The following is a 17,951-nucleotide window of genomic DNA, read 5'->3' on the forward strand; positions in this document are numbered from 1 at the left end:
TAAGTTTCCTGATGCTTTATGGGCTGAATTTGTCAAGTCAGCAATTTACATTCTAAATCGTACAGGAAAGAGTTCTGTCAAAGATGTTAGTCCATTTGAACTTTGGCACGGAAAGAAACCTCGAATAAGTCATCTGAGAATTATCGGATCATCATGTTTCATTCATATACCGAGTCAAAAGCGAAAGAAACTAGATAAGAAAGCTATTAAAGGATATCTAGTTGGTTATGATGGAGATGAGAGATACCGTGTGTTCATTAAAGATAAAAACAGTGTTGAATTATCGAGAGATGTCAAATTTTTAGAAACAGTTACTAATTGCAGCAAATATGAGGATAATAGTGAAAATATAACCGAAAGAAACAATAATAGTAATAAAAAGTTTATAAATATAAAAATAAAAGAAGACAATGAAGATGAGTTTTACGACAGTGAAAGCGATTGTGAAGATTTCGAAGGCTTTGAGGATGAGCAGCAAGATGCCGAAGCGCAAAGTGAACAAACAGAAGACGAAACATTAAGCATGGATAGCAGTTCCGATTATGCGGTGCAAGATGCCGAACCGCGTGGCAGTAAAAGGCTACGAGAAGATACCGACAACGATGAACCAAATACAAAACGCTTAAGAAATCGTACAGTTATCATTGATAATATAAATGATATTGTACTTACGTCTATGGAATATGTAAACAAAATCCAAACCCCAAATACCTACAAAGAAGCTGTTGGAAGTGATGAAAAGGAAAATTGGAAACAAGCTATGAATGCAGAAATGAACTCGCTTAAGGAAAACCAGACTTGGGAACTTTCAAAATTACCAAATGGTCACAAAGCTCTTCCTGCAAAGTGGGTATATAAAATTAAAACAAATGCAGATGGTACAATAGATAAGTACAAAGCTAGATTGGTAATAAAAGGTTTTAAACAAATGAAGGGTGTCGACTACGATCAAACATTTAGTCCAGTGGCAAAGATGTCGACTATTCGCTCAATTTTAAGTATTGCCGCAACTGAAGGTTTACACTTGGCCCAATTTGACGTGTCTACAGCATTTTTGTATGGTGAGTTAGAAGAAAATATCTATATGAAGCAACCGGAAGGTTTTGATGACGGAACGAATCGAGTATGTCATTTAAAACGAAGTTTATATGGTCTTAAACAAGCTCCACGGTGCTGGAATAAAAGAATAGGAAATTATATAAAACAACTTGGTTTTAAAAATAGTTCAGCTGACACTTGTTTGTACGTGAGGGAGAAGAATGGAAATAAACTTATACTTGCTTTATATGTGGACGATGGCTTAATAGCAGCTACTAACATAAATGAATTAAATGATTTTATTAAAGAAATGAAAAAGGAATTTAAAATTGTCCATAAAGATGCATCATATTTTCTTGGTTTGGAGATAGTGAAGAAGGAGGAATATATAAAGATTCACCAAAAAAGCATATGCCAAGAAAATATTAAGTAAATTTAACTTTTCTGAATGCCGTCCAGTTGCTACACCAATGGAGAAAATTACAAATGACAAAGAAAAAGACGAAGAAGAAGTTGAATTTCCTTACAGACAAGCAGTTGGTGCTTTGATGTACTTAATGCTGGGAACAAGACCAGACCTAGCATACAGTGTCGGTTATTTGTCAAGATCTTTAGAGAAGCCAACAAAAGAAGATGTACAACGTCTAAAAAGAGTATTTAGATATATAGCTGGAACTTTAGATGTTGGAATTATCTATAATAAAGAAGGTCCTAAGAAACTAGAATGCTTTAGTGATGCTGATTTTGGCGGATGCATTCATACTGGTCGATCAACTTCAGGTGTAGTGGTGACTTATGCTGGTGGTGCCATATCATGGTTAAGTCAGAGGCAAGCAATGGTATCAACATCTACTACCGAAGCTGAAATTGTTGCTGCTAACGAAGCTGCAAAGGAAGTAGTTTGGTTGTCAAAACTTTTTAAAGACATAATTAACTTCAATCAAACACCATGTATTCAAATAGATAATACAGCAGCAATTCGTTTGGCTCAAAATCCTGAATTTCACAAGAGAACAAAACACATCGCAATTAAACATTTTTTCATTCGCGAGATGGTTACTGATGGCTATTTGTCGGTGCAACAAGTTTCAACTGTAGATCAAGCAGCCGATATGTTGACTAAGCCGTTACCAAAAATTCGTTTGAAACTCTTATGTGATCGTTTAAACATTAAGTAGTTATTTAAAACAAGGGGAAGTGTTGAAGTTATGTTTTTAATAATTGTACTTGTTTAAACTTAACTTATATGTATCAAGTAATATTGTATTTTTGTGAACAAATATTTTTTACTTCAATAAAAAACTCTGCTTACAATAATTGTTATAAAAATTTAGATTAATTTTTGAAAGACTTGTTATCAACAATAATATTAAAGATTTTCAAGATAAAGAAATCAGTGGTCAACTCAAAGAGCAAATACTTTTCAATAATAAAAGACATGGGAAAGTTTTAGAAAGTTGTAAAAGCTGATAGATCGACTGTTGCCGATAGTTCTTTCCTGGGTAGACAATCTTTGGCCGAGTATGACTCGGGTCGTTACGGAGCAAAGAGCAATTGTAGTGGGAACGTTAATGTTTCGTTCCGGAAATAACAATTTCACTTTGGTATCTCTTTAACAAGACTATTGATCATTAATTTTCCCTGAGATTTTTTTCATATTTCAACTTTCTTAACCAAACTCTCTTTCTCTCTATCTTTCCCCTTGCCCCTACTTACCTCACTTTCACGGAAATATTCTAAAATAGAACGTTGATATTCCACAACTTCAAAGAAACGTTGACGATCATTACGCGGTAAGGCTTCCTTATCATCGGATTGTTCAGCAATTTCTTTAGAATTGCTATCGTCGAATAAATGCGAGGCCGAGGCAGAACGATCCACAGACATGGGCGATAAGACATCGGAAACCGACATGGGGGTAGTATCCAATATATATTCATTTTCTTCATATTTATGGATTTCACTAAAGAAAAATTAAAGAAGAAAAACAAAAACAAATATAATTTTATTTAAATATTTCCTCTTCAAAAAAAACAAAGAAAAATTATATTTTTTTGTAAACAATTCTTCTTCTTTTTCTCTTCTCTTACCTTCTGTCAGTTAAAATATGCTGCTGTTGGAAACGATGCTGTTGTTGTTGTTGTTTTTCATGATAAACATTTTCTTTATCAACAACATCAAGACTAGTTGCTGTAGCTGCAGTTATTTCATTTTGTTGTTGCTTCTGATGATGATGCTGTTGATGCTGTTCAACCTCTTCTACCGCCACTTCATTGTAATCTTCATAAACTGAAAATGTTTTAAATTGTTCCACTGGTACAATTGTTGATTTTTTTGCCGCCAATGCTGTTGTATCATCTTTATTGTTGATGTTGTTGCTATTGTTATTGTTGCCCTTAACATTGCCAACATCACGAAAAGCCTGCAAGAAAGAAGAATAACAATAATAATCTTGATTAAACAATGGTTGGGAGGGGGGAAAAACAGAATAAACTGTAGTCCAATGAAAAAAAAGTAGCAAAAGTTCAAAAATAGAATGTCATAGACAAACGAGTACAATCGTACAACAACAAAACTGAGAGAAAAAACCAAACAAATTGCACTTTATGTTATTGTCACATTATAATCTTTCTGTACAGATGTTAGGAAACTTTTGAACTTTAATTTATAAATACTATTTGTTGTTTTCTGTTTGCAAGAGTCCGAAAAGGGACTGGAAAAGGGTGGAGAGATTAAAAGAATTTTTATTTGAGGTTAGAAAACATAGTCCTTGTTAAAAGAGGTTTTTGGGAGCCTTGATTAAGGCTGAAATTTCTTATGCTTGAAGAATTCTAATGGCAATTCATATTGTGTTTGAAAATTTGTAGGTTATGTTCGAAAAATTAAAAATTTATCTCATAATTTTGATTATTTTTAAATATTTTATTTCATATTTGAGCTTTATTATTGAATTTAAAATTTCAAAATTTTGAAAAAAATATCAAAATTTTTATAAATTTGAAAACATTTTCAAAATATAAGCTTTTTAAGTTACTTTATTCGAATTTTTGTAACATTTTTCGAAATTTTGGAAAATTCGAACTTATGTTCGAAAAGTTTTTAAAGCTGTTATAAATCATCTCTAAACTATGAGGCTTCTAAAACAATAATTATACCCTACACCACTTTAGTGGGGAGGGTATATTGGATTTGTGCTGATGTTTGTAACATACAAAAATATTCGTCCTAGACCCACCTTAAAGTATACCAATCGGCTTAGAATCGTTTTCTGAGTCGATTAAGCTATGTCCGTCCGTCCGTCCGTCTGGCTGGCTGGCTGGCTGGCTGGCTGTCCATGTAAACCTTGTGCGCAAGGTACAGGTCGCAATTTTCAAGATAATTGGATGAAATTTGGCACGCACGTTTTATTTGACCTAAGGACGAAGCCTATTGAAAATGGTTAAGATCGGTCCATTATTTCACCTAGCACCCATAGAACAGAACCCCCCGAAAAGGGCTTCTGAGCTCATAATTATGTTAAATATACAGATATATCGATAAAATACGGCACAACTAAGTTTTATAGAAGTCTTGATGACCCTGCCAAATTTCATAAAGATCGGGCCACATTTGACCCTAGCTCCCATACAAAGTCCCCTTCAGAAAATTACTTGAATGTCCCAAATTAGCTTATAAACACAAATATCGCGATGAAATTCAGCACAATAAAATATTATGTCAATATAAATATATTCACAAAATTTTATCGGGCTTGGTCCATATTTGCCCCTAGCCCCCATATAAAGCCTCTTTCAGAAAATTAGTTTTTCATCCATAAATTGCTTAAATGTATCGGAACAAGGGAATATTGAAGATAAATGCTTTATTATGAAAAATAAATCACATTTAATATTCATAACTGGTGTAGGGTATCATATGGTCGGCCACGCCCGACTATAATTTCTTACTTGTTTTAATTTGATTTGGGAACAATTTCTACATTTTCGAATTTCGAACTACAAAATAATGACAAGAATTTTGAAAATTTTTATGAATTTTAAAATATTATATAGAAAGAAGCTTTTTAAGATATTTATTTTGCATTTTGATACTTTTTTCGGAATATTCGAAATTATGTTCGAAAAGTTTTTAAAACTGTTAAAATAATCTACAATTTAGAAGGTTTCATAAAAAAATAGTTTCTGTTTCATTTGACATCAATTTCTAACATATTCCCATTTCAAACTTAAAATTTTTTAAAATAATTTCGAAAATTTTCATGAATTTTAAAGTATTTTCAGATTTTTGTACTTTTTTGAAATATTAGAAAATTTCGAATCTATATTCTAAAACTTTTTAAAACTGTTAATTATAACTCAAATATTTTGAAAATAATTTCAAAAATTTTAAAGTATTTTTTTTATTATTTGTGAATTTTGGCACTTTTTCGAAATTTTCGAATATTCAAACTTATGTTCGAAAAATATTAAATGCTGTTGGAATAATCTTCAAATTAGGTTTCTTAAAAATTTAATTTTAGTTTATTTTGAGGTCAATTTCTTACATTTTTCAATTTCGAACATAAAATTTTTGAAAATAATTTCGAAAATTTTCGTGAATCTTATATATTTTTTCAAATATAAGCTTTTTAGATATTTGTTGTGAATTTTTGTAATTTTTTTAAGTATTCGAAAATTTGGAATTATTTTCGAAAATTCGAACTTAAGTTCGAAAATTTTTTAAAATTGCTAAAAAAAATCTCTAACTTAAAAGGCATCAAAAAAATATAATTTTAGTTTAATTTTGCAGTCAATTTCCAAAATTTTGAAAATAATTTTCATTATTTTTAAAAAATTTAGAATTTTTTTCAAGTTTCAAAAATTTTTATAAAAAATAAGTTAATATAATTAAATTCTTATTGAAATATTTTTAAATTTCAAAATTTTATTAAAGAAATTTTTAAAATTTATGAATTTTCGGGATTTAATTGAAGAATTTTATTAAACAAATACTCAAAAATTTAAGAATTTTATTCGAAATTTAATTGAGAAATATAACTAAATAAAGATCAACTGGAAAGTTATTACTCTATGATTCGAATATCATCAAAAAATAGTCTGAAATGGATTTAAAAGAAGAGATTTTTTATAAAAAAAAAGTTCAACAGTTTAAAAGAAATTAAAGAAATCTTTTGAAATTTTGTTAAAAAACTGTTCATTTTCAAAAATTACTTTAGATTTTTGTATAAAATTAGATATAAAAAAGACTTTTAAATTTCTAAGAAAAAATTTATATCTACATTTCAGTTTGTTGCCTTTTGGAGATAAAAAAACACTATCCTGTCTCTTACATTTCCTTAACATTCCTTTGCCTACTGCCTGTCTATATGTCTAATATTTATTTTATAGTTATAATCTTAGTTCCAGTTTCTAACATTTGTAACCGTTTTTGTATTCAGTTTGAATTTCAAATTGTTTGTATGTGTGTGTGTGTGTAAGACAATTTTCATTATAATTTTTCTTTATGCATTTACAATTTTGTTTTTAGGCTTGTCTGTTGTTGTTGATTGCATATTATTTTCTATTTTGTTATTTTTTTTCATTTTCATTTTAGTTTCTTTTTTTTTTGTATTTGTTATTTATGTTACAAAATGCTTTTTATTGTTGTTATATAATAGTAGAATCTTCGGCTGGTTATCAGCCCATTTGCGAGTAAAGAGAGTGAAAAGAGTGTGTTTTAGTAGTAAATATTATTTATGTACAAATGTATGTAATATTATCATAAGTTGTTTGGTATGTCTAGCTCTTTTTTCTCTTTTATTGTTAGAGTTATGGGAAAAATCCTGTTACACACGACTGAATTTGTTGTTTGTTGTAAAATGTAAAATGATATTTTTATGTGTATACTCCTGGTATTTTGTTGTAGTAGTAATTGTATGTCTATGATAGCAGGCATTTTGTTATGCCCAGCAGTTCGAGATAAGAGTTACAAACTGTTACAGAATTAGTTGTGTTATGGTTACTTTAAAATAAACGGTTCTGGGTCTGGAGAAACTCCAACACAGTCTCTTTAAAGATGTTTATCACAAAACTTTCAAATAGTTCTATAATAAATTACATCTCTTGAGCTAAATAATTACACTTTGTTAAGATAAAATAGAAACAAGAATTGTTTAAAATGTCTCTTCTATAGTTTACCAAGGTATACTAAAGTAACTACTGACTTCTTTATAGATTACCGGGGGGACACAAAATGATCTTTTCAGTACCTCCCTGGTACAAATTGTCTGCTCTATTGATTACTAATGTTTAAAGTGTCTCCTCTATAGATTACCAAGGTACACTAAAGTAACTACTAACTTCTGTATAGATTACTAGGGGACACTAAATGTATAATTCAGTATCTTTCTGGCTTAAGGATACTAAAAACTTGGCAAATGAGTTAAAATTATAAAAAATGTCTTCTCTATTGTTTACTAAGGGTCAGTTAAGTAACTATTGGCTTCTTTATAGATTACTAGGGGACAAAAAAATGGATAATTGACTTCCTCTCTGCCTTAAAAAGATTGCAAAAAAAAGGTAAAACTATTAAAAATGTATATCTATTGTTTACTAAAGGACACTTCAGTAACTACTAACTTCTTAATAGATTACCAGGGCATACAGAATGGACAATAAATTTGCACTCTGCCTTAAAAAGAATAGAAACATGGCAAATGATGTAAATTTACACAAATTCTAGTTTAAAAATTAGTTACAACTTTAGGAATAGTATTCTCTTTAGAAGAAAAGGAATGATACACTAACTCCTTTTTAAAACTGCCGGGTTTTAGTGCAGCTGTATGTATTGTTGTTTGTTGCTGTAGGTCTTGTGCATTTTAGTTTAAGCCTCTAAATAGAAAATTTATTATGTTTTTATTTTGAATTCTAACTGACAGCAGCGCAAAAGAAACCAAACACAAAGCTAAAAACATAAAAAAAGAAATTAAAGTAAAAATGAGCGGGAAATATTGCATTAAATGTAAACAAACAAAAGACGTCAAAAGAAGCAATGAGGGAAAAACTGCAAGGAAAATTTAATTTAGTAAATTTTTAATTATAAAATGTGCAAAAGATAATGAAATATGTATTATATTATTAGAAGAAAAAGAAAAACACAAAGTTTTTTTGTGCGTAAATTAAATATTTGAAAAGCTGATAAGAAACTCTAAATGGGGTTAATTAGTTGTGAAAAGTAAAGGAATTAATGGGGGTATTCACTGGCTGTAGTTTTTAGAAAAGTTCTTATATTAAGATCCTCATTTAGTTTAAATTGTTAACTTCCATATACAGAGATGATTTTGTAATTATCCAACTTTATACGACTAAATGTTGGGACTCGTATGATGTCCTCAGTATATCGGTACCCTCTCATTCATTTTTATCTCTTTTATTATCTTAATATCCTGCTTTATACTAATTAATATTAAGACTATATGTTGTCTTTCGATTCACGCTATTGACTACTCCTTTTAAAAGGATTTCTTTGTAACTTTTGTTCAAAAACTTATTGACTTATAAACAAAGTTATGGTCCTTCGAGCCCGCAGCTTTAATGGTTGGTTCTACTCGTACTCTATGGTGTCCTTAGCATCATGTGTATTTATGGCTTCTTTAAAAGAATTTCATTACATTTTTCATTTAAGCGAATATGGTCCTTCTAGCCCGCAGCTTGAATGGTTAGTCCTATTTTATGAAAATAATTAATTTTGGAATTCTATGTTTTCATTAGTATCATCTCTGACTCCTTTTTTCATGAAATCTTTAGTTCGAACTTGTTCTTCTATTACAGCCTCATAGATGTCTTTTAGTCCTTGCAGCCCACAGCTTTAAGATTTGGCGCTACTTTACGACAAATAGATACACCACAAACTAGTTTAGAACCTCTATGTCATTAATTTTTCTTTCCATCTAACTTAATCTTATAGAAATTTAGTTAATTCACTCACAATCAGATTTTCCGTAAACTTGAGAACCAATCGATCATGTTGTTCTAGGTTTTCAACTAAACCTCTATCTTTTGAACTTGAGCGGACACTACACGTTCTATAGATTAGGTTTTTTAAATTCTGGTGTTCTATTCTTAACGAAATTGGATAGCTAAAGACAAGCCCTTAGTAGGGTTCTATAGTTGAAACGAAAAGTCAACTTTTCGACTTTTTCCATTTTATGAAAAGTCGATTTTTCGACTTTTCGACCTTTTTCATTTATTTAAAAGTCGACTTTTAGTATTTTATAAATGGTCGACTTTTCGACTTTTTCCGACTATTTTCGACTTTTTTTCGACTATTTTTTACTTTTTTCGAGTTTTTCCGACTAATTTAGAGTTTTTGACCTCTTTTCCACTTTTTTAAAATTTTCGACTATTTTCGACTTTTCGACTTTTTCCGACTTTTCGACTTTTTCCGACTTTTCGACTTTTTTCGACTTTCTTCGACTTTTTTCGACTTATCGACTTTTTTCGACTTTTCGACTTTTTTCGACTTTTCGACTATTTTCGACTTTCCGACTTTTCGACTTTTATTTACAAAGTCGACTTTTCGACTTTTTTCATAGACGATAGTCGAGTTATCGACTTTTTTGGAACAAAATAGTCGACTTCGACTTTTTTCGACAAAAAGTCGATTGTTCGATTATTCGAAAGTCGATTTATAGAACCCTAGCCCTTAGTATCAAAATCCTTGCGACATTAAATACACTTTCACAAAACACATAAATACTAGAAAAAATACCATTATTTAACTCCCTGCATTATTAGTTTTGAAAAACAATACAATTTCCCGACTTGATATAGTCAAACTTTACCCAGCAAACGTTACTTTAAGATTAAACCCAAAATAAAAAACTATAAAATAATTTAAAAAAAAAAATCCTCTATATGCAAAAGTTTGACATCTTTATTGATCGTTTTTTTTTTTCTTCTTCACTTGACAGTTTCTGTTTTTACTCATTTTTGTATAATATCCAAGCAATAAAAATGTGTCCACTTTAATTGTTTGTATACAATTACACTCTCTCCCCATTGTGTATACGATGAACAAAATTTCATTATTTACAATTAATTTAGATTACTCGTTGTATTTTCCATATACCACAAGCAAAGCACGCGACTTTTAAAAACCCGCATGGGGTCTTATATTTTACTCTATGTAATGCTTATCTTTATTATAATTTAGCAGAAAATATGGATAAAATCTTATTGACGATTTGTTTATATTTATTATGACATCATTAAGTAAATAAATTTTGAACTAGATTATGTATTATATATATATAAAAATTCGAAGCAATTTGTTTTTATTTAACTAAAGTTGATAGTCATTCCTTTTTTTTACTATTTTTTATCGATTTTCGGGGGGAGTTTTAAAGGAATGTTTATGAAATCTAATAAAATATGCAAATTAAGCTTAATGGAATGACTATGATGTTTTGCTGGAATTTATAGGAATGATTTATAACTTCCTAAAAAAAAGAATTAAAGAATATTTTCTAAACAAAAAGTTTCTTTGTATGCAAATAAAAAAAACTTTCGTTAAAGTATTTGTGTGCAGGTAGAATAATAATTTCTTTTAACAGCTGGATTAGTAATTGCTAAAATATCTTTATTAAAATGGGAAAATTTAGCTTTTAAATTTACTTTAAACCCGAAAATAAATGGAATGAAACTGTAGAATTGAATTTAATTATAACTCCTGAGTTCGAATCCTGGCTAGAACAGAATATTTTTCATAAAGTAATAAAGTTTTTGGTTTTGTGTCCCTTCCTAAGGTTATTAGTTAGTGTTGTAGTCTATCGGACCAGATGTTATAGGTTCAAGTTTCACCAAATACAATGGTAAAGGAGCGTACAATAGGCTGCTTAACATACCTCCTTCTCTCAAGCTAACTAACTAACGAACTAACTAAATAACTAATATTCAATACGTAAAGGGATCATGCGACGCTTCTGTTGATATTGAGGTTGTTATTTCTCAAATCTGAAGATTTTGATAGCCTCCTTGCCTTCTTTACGAAGACCTGAAAAATGGAGTTCCAATATGTTTCCAGACTCCTCTGAAAGACTACAATGTGGAAGGTTGTTATCTATTCTTGCTATATTTACCTTAATGACCTTCTTACAAGTAGCCTTTAGTGAAATAACTGGAGATTTTCCCCCAATTTTAATGCATTAAAACACATGCTGTCTACTTACAGAATCCCTTAAGAGTATCAGCTTGAATTTCCTCAAGACCAGAAGACTGGAGTTTCAAAGTTCTCAAACGTTAATCAATACCGTTATAAGGATTCTGAGTCCACTGAAAACTTTCCATGTTAAGGATTGCCGGATTAATTACTGGAGTATTTTCCTTAAATAACTGCTTTCATGAAGTCTTTAGAGAAATGACAGAAGTGGCATTGTCTTGGTTTCCTCAACTTGCGCTTTGGCAGCAACAACAAAATTCCAATCCTTATGACAAGAAGACCTAAGGGTCTTCTTTACCAAATAAAAATTAAGACTATTTGCTGCATAATGTAAAATGGCTAAATCTTGACATAACCTTATTTGACAAACTGATGTTTGTCTTCAAAAATAATTGCAAAAATCCTTTTCGAATTGAAATTCTTGTTTAAAAACATAAGAATTATTCCATTTTTAGTAGGTATAATTTTCAAAATTGCGCAATTATTGGCTTTTTTACTTTGTCTACAATTTCGCAACGTTTTCTCTTATTGGCAAATGACAGCAAACAAAAGGTAAACAAACAAAAAATGAGCAGGCGCGCAATAGTTGCAAAACGAAAAATATGGCAATTTTTTTAGTGAAATAATGATGAAAACACTAAATTATTAACAAATTGTTATTGGAAATACACAATTAAATATTTTAATTAAATTAGAACAAAATATTTAGAGAAAATATAACAAAATAAACAAGAAATAAACGAAAAACATAAACATAGCACTAAAAAGTATGGCAGCTTTGTTTACACCCTTTGCTCATTGCAAATAAAAGAGAAGACAGACAATGAAAAACAACAACAAAAATGTGCAAGAGGATACATAAAATATAAAATGACGTCACATTTGAAACAAAAGCAAAAAAAAAACTAAAAGAAAAAGCAAAGTAACAAAATGTGATCGAAAAATATATTTTCACTTTTTTAAAACAAAATTGAAAAAAAAAAAAGAAATCAACCACCTTTTTTCCTGTCTGCACATAATTAGTTTAATATTAAAGGGAACTTTTTAAACATTACCCAATGATAACTTACCACTTTATTATTGTGATTGTTGTTGGCACCGGCTGCTAAATGTACACGAGCATTGGCATTTGAATTAAGTACGGCAAAATTGGCGCGTCCCTGTTTCGTAGAGACGCCAACACCGCCACCTAAAGTGGCACCCAGTGGCTGCAATACATGCGATTTACCACCAGCCATGGTTTTCTCCTTGAAAGGCATGTTGCGAGGATTTTCTTTTTCCGAATCTTGAGCAATTTGAAAAGCTGTTTGAGTAGCCGCCATTGTTATTTTAGTTGAAATCGTTCAAAACACACACGCACAGAAAACAGAAAAAATGCACTGGATTTGCAAAAATACTGGGAGTTTGTTCTACAAAAACACGCTTTAATATTTTCTTTTAAGCTGTAAGTTATTTAAAAAAAAACAAATATTTTATTTTACAATTCCTTTTTTATTTGTTAAATTTTCCACAAACTTTGATTTTAAACTCAAGGTTTGTAAAATTTAACAAAATTGTTTTCTTTTACAAAAGCGAATAAAAGCTGTTAAGTTTTTTTTCCAAATTTTTTTATATTCCCGTTTTTTCCTTTGGAAAAAAATGGTGGTTATTTATATTTCTGTTTTTTGCTTTTATTCTCTTTATTTAAATTTTTTTCAAGTTGTTGTTTTTGCTTTACATTTAATTCCCGTTTTGCTCAACAAAATCTATGGCTGGCAAAATATTTTTTGTGTTGCTTTTTGTTGTTGTCGTTTTTTTTTATCCTCACACAAACATGAGCTCTTTCAAAAGAAACGCTTATTAACACACACACACGTACACTTTAATTGAATAAACATTTAAATTAATTTATTTTTAATAAATATATTTCTTTTTGTATTAGCGCTTTAACTTTCACGCTTTTTTGATTTTCATAAAATTACAACATTTTCAGTGGATTTGTTTTTATATTTTAAAAATTCCTCTTCTTTTCTTTTAGTTAAAATTGCGTTGTACTCTTATCACTTGCGTGATGTTCTCTTGTTGCCGTCATAAAATCAATTGAAAACTCAACTTTGTGATCATTTGAAATTCTCATTTTTTTGAATTTGTGCGCTTGTTTATGATGTTGCCATACTTGTTGTTTATCGCTCTTATTTCTCCTCTTTGTTGCGGCTGTGGTGAGTTGTAAGTTTTTCAACAATCTTTTGTTATTTCTTTCGCAACAGAGTTGTTATTTGTTGTTAATTTTATATAACGTAACGATTGGATAGTTTGTAGACAATTAAAGCGCCATGTATTAAAACCATAAACATTATGGCAATTAATATTATCAAAAATAACATTTTACAAGGATTATTTAAAAATGGTTTAAAATTATATGAAATAATTAACAAATAAACAGAGCAAAGTGCTGCCAGATCTAATAGTTACAAGCTATGGCAAACACGTACTATAAAGCTTAAATAAATGGAGCAATCGACTTTTTGTAATGTTAGTGAGTTATTTAGTTAGTTAGTTAGTTAGTTAGTTAGTTAGTTAGTTAGTTAGTTAGTTAGTTAGTTAGTTAGTTAGTTAGTTAGTTAGTTAGTTAGTTAGTTAGTTAGTTAGTTAGTTAGTTAGTTAGTTAGTTAGTTAGTTAGTTAGTTAGTTAGTTAGTTAGTAGTTAGTTAGTTAGTTAGTTAGTTAGTAGTAGTTAGTAGTTAGTTAGTTAGTAGTTAGTTAGTTAGTAGTTAGTTAGTTAGTTAGTTAGTTAGTTAGTTAGTTAGTAGTTAGTTAGTTAGTTAGTTAGTTAGTTAGTTAGTTAGTTAGTGTTAGTTAGTTAGTTAGTTAGTTAGTTAGTTAGTAGTTAGTAGTTAGTTAGTAGTTAGTAGTTAGTTAGTTAGTTAGTTAGTTAGTAGTTAGTAGTTAGTTAGTTAGTTAGTTAGTAGTTAGTTCGTTAGTTAGTTAGTAGTTAGTTAGTTAGTTAGTTAGTTAGTTAGTAGTTAGTTAGTTAGTTAGTTAGTTAGTTAGTTAGTTAGTTAGTTAGTTAGTTAGTAGTTAGTTAGTAGTTAGTTAGTTAGTAGTTAGTTAGTTAGTTAGTTAGTTAGTAGTTAGTTAGTTAGTTAGTTAGTTAGTTAGTTAGTTAGTTAGTTAGTTAGTTAGTTAGTTAGTTAGTTAGTTAGTTAGTTAGTTAGTTAGTTAGTTAGTTAGGTAGTAGTTAGTTAGTTAGTTAGTTAGTTAGTTAGTTAGTTAGTTAGTTAGTTAGTGTAGTTAGTTAGTTAGTTAGTTAGTTAGTTCGTTAGTTAGTTAGTTAGTTAGTTAGTTAGTAGTTAGTTAGTTAGTTAGTTCGTTAGTTAGTTAGTTAGTTAGTTAGTATTAGTAGTTTAGTGGCTAGGTTAGTTAGTCTTTAGTTTTCGTTAGTTAGTAGTTAGTAGTTGTTTAGTTAGTTAGTTAGTTAGTTGTTAGTAGTTTAGTTAGTTAGTTAGTTAGTTTAGTTAGTTAGTTAGTTTAGTTAGTTAGTTAGTAGTTTTAGTTAGTTCGTAGTTAGTTAGTTAAGTTAGTTAGTTAGTAGTTAGTTAGTTTAGTTTAGTTATTAGTAGTTTAGTTAGGTTAGTTAGTTAGTTAGTTAGTTAGTTAGTTCGTTAGTTAGTTAGTAGTTAGTTCGTAGTAGTGAGTTGTTAGGTTAGTTAGTAGTTAGTTAGTGAGTTAGTTAGTTAGGTTAGTTAGTTAGTTAGTTAGGTTAGTTAGTAGTAGTTAGTCATTTGCTTATTATGTTTTACAGTTATGAAACTTTTTGATTTTACTATAATCCGTTACAATTCAAATTAGGTAATAAATAGTATTGCATATTTTTAGGTGATAAAATAATAATGTATAACATTAATTGCAAAAACTTCTTTAAACTTACCTAAACTAAAATTTCAATTCCCTTCCTTCTACTTAATTTATTAAATATCAAGGTTGTAGTAATAAAAATTACATTATAAATTAATTATTACCAACTTACTAACTAGTTCTTACATCCCTTCATTTTATCCGTTACTTTCATTAGGCATTTGTAGGCCCTTTCGCTTCGCACTTAAAGTTCACTCAACTGCACGAGGAATTATGTGCTATTTCTATAGTATAAATAAATAAAAAGTGTGGTGGGTCAGTAGTTCCACTCTAATATTTCTTGTGTTTTTCTCATTTTACACTTTAAGTACATACTTATGTAGATATTTAATAAAAAAGAAAAGGAATATGATGAAAATGTTACGGCTGCTTGATTTTTGCGCGTTTTTTCTGTAGCTCCAACGAAATCTTATAGATTTTTATTCAGAACGTTACTTTTTTCTTTCTTTTGGTCTGTCTGACTCGTTGGCCCGGTTCCTTAATTGCATTAGTTTTTAGACATAAATGTCAGTCGGACGAACAGTTAGTGTGTCATAAAGTTGAGGGAGCATTTAATATTACAACATATTACTGTTAAATGGCTTAGAAAGGAAACAGAAAGATTAAGTTTGGGGAGGAGTGGGGAATGACGCTGAAAGAAAGTTGTATATTTTATTGGTTCTAAAATATTGTTGAGTAGTATTCGAGAAGTAAATATTTTCTTTAATAGTATATGTTGCAGTTCAGACTTTTTGCTTTCCAAAACGTATATCTGATTTAAATCTTCAGTATGCAAATGTTATGAGTCCTTCCCTTTTGTTTAAATTTTCTTTCAACACATCATTTCGATTCAAATGCAACATTTTTATTTCTGCACGTACTACTAGATTTTTCTGTTCTGCATTTTTGCAATTTATATCGTAAAATTTCATAAATTTTCATCAGCCTGTCAGTTTATATTTTTTTGTTGCTTCATTTTTATATAGAGGAAATCATATTCATTTTATTTCACTTCTTTCATTTTAAATATAAGATATAATATTCTGTTGTTACATTTTATTTAAATTTAAAATGTAATAAAAATTGATATGTATGCTAAAGATTTGACATTATCCTTACATATAGAATATATCTTAATCTAATGGGGCGTATGAATGTATAAATGTAAAGATCTTGTCTTAATCATTAACTGTTACATTCATAAACAGGTCGACAACAAGTTACATTCATAAACAGGTCGACAACAAGACTAAAATACTTTGGGGCAACTTATCTTCAGGGACTAGCTTACTACTATTGTCAGAGGAGACAGACCTCTGAGGAGGTACGAAGTTGTTTTATAAGTCGCGAGGCAATTTTGATCTTCTCCGCATGTATATTGTAAGCAGCTAAAGCTCAAACCATCAAGGTGGTTAACAATCCTTCTGTTAAAGAGTAGGCTAAGTCATCTCTTCCTTTATATTCCCATATGACCTCTGTACCCCAGGCTTACAAAAAAAAAACTTCTCAGCGGGCTGCAAATAATAGGCGACCTTGAGAATCATTGAACCACTTGGAAACCCAATCACTTTCGCAAAAGTCTAACATTTCCTTCTCCCGCCGAAGTTAAAATTAAAGCGGTGCATAAACGGCAACGTTCGGAGGAGGCAACAACAAGCCAGCAATACGGGGCCAACCGTCCAAAATAATCGCAGAAGACGACGACGCTCTCCTTCATGAAGTTTGCTAAAGACAGTCTCGTTCAGACCGTCATTGACAGATGTGATGGGTGGCAGAGTTGATGGATCCGCGTCTCAATCTGATTGGGGTGGTGGAAGCAAATTCTCATGGAAGTAAAGCATGAGCTAGTAACCCCTGACCAGACCTAGGTCAATTGCTAAAATACCGTCTGAGCGCTCTTTCAGTAAGATTCCTAAAAACTGACTCCTTCGGGCCGTCATTGACATAGTGCGGTGCAACTAATAGGTGATGCGCCTTGAGGATCATTGAGCCACTTGAAAACTAAGGACCAAACTGCATCACTTCAATTAGCCAATTCTTATATTTCCGACACTAGCAAAGTTTCTCCTCCCGCCGATGTGAAAACTGAAGCTGCGCCTAAACGGCATCGTTCATTATCGTCGACTTCCCGGATTGCTAGGACGATAATCGCAAAAGTCGACGACGCGATCTTTCAGGAAGTTTGCTAAAGACAGTCTCGTTCAGGCAGAAGTGATGGATGACAGAGTTGATGGAACCATATCTTTATGAATTGGAATAGGGAAATCAAAATCTCAGTGGAGTGTTGTGGAAAGATCAATGCGATGATGCTGGTTGGTTTTAGGGTCACGTAAAACTAATGACTCATTACTGAGTGGGCTTAGGGTGGTAACTCTTGAGGAGATACCACTTAAATTTAGGTCAATTGCCCAAATACCGTCTGAGCGCTTTTGGAGTAAGGTTCCTAAAACAGCCACGTTCAGTCCGACATTGACAGAAGTGATGGCTGACATAGTTGATGGATTCATATCGCAATCTAATTGGAATGGAGGGAAGCAAAATCTCATGGGTGTGTTGTGCAAAGTCCTCAATGATAACATATACACTACTCTTCAATACGAATATGCTGGCTGGATACAGGGTCACGTCAAATTAATGACTCTCAGCGTTGCTGCACAAGTTTCTGTTGTATTACTGAGCTGGGTCTGAGTATGAGGTGGTGAGTCTTGAGAAATACCATCTGAGCCCTCCTACCCCGAAGAAATACTTCAGTGCTGCAGCCCTTAACTCGTTTAACTCGTGATTGGAAAATGTTGAGAGTTTCAGAGTCTGCTAGACCTTAAAGAATTGTGATCGTTGTCATT

The 17,951-nt window shown here is 30.7% G+C and overlaps 1 protein-coding gene across 1 annotated transcript in view; it reads right to left on the minus strand.

Annotated features, from left to right (window-relative positions):
* The window catches only part of LOC119611113 (G2/mitotic-specific cyclin-A), a 47,270-nt gene extending 33,946 nt beyond the window's left edge, over positions 1–13,324 (minus strand). The window contains exons 1-4 of the mRNA XM_037966582.1: positions 12,953–13,324; positions 12,306–12,677; positions 3,129–3,460; positions 2,755–3,001 (exon numbers count right to left, since the gene is read on the minus strand). Of these exons, the coding sequence (XP_037822510.1) occupies positions 2,755–3,001; positions 3,129–3,460; positions 12,306–12,557 (831 nt within the window). The 5' untranslated portion in view covers positions 12,558–12,677; positions 12,953–13,324. The remainder of the gene's footprint in view (positions 1–2,754; positions 3,002–3,128; positions 3,461–12,305; positions 12,678–12,952) is intronic.
* Between the last annotated feature and the right edge of the window lie 4,627 nt (positions 13,325–17,951).

This window comes from Lucilia sericata, unplaced genomic scaffold (assembly GCF_015586225.1).
Source record: "Lucilia sericata isolate MDLA Ls3-8-SP2 unplaced genomic scaffold, ASM1558622v1 Contig001365F_arrow, whole genome shotgun sequence".
Taxonomy (NCBI): Eukaryota; Metazoa; Arthropoda; class Insecta; order Diptera; family Calliphoridae; genus Lucilia; species Lucilia sericata.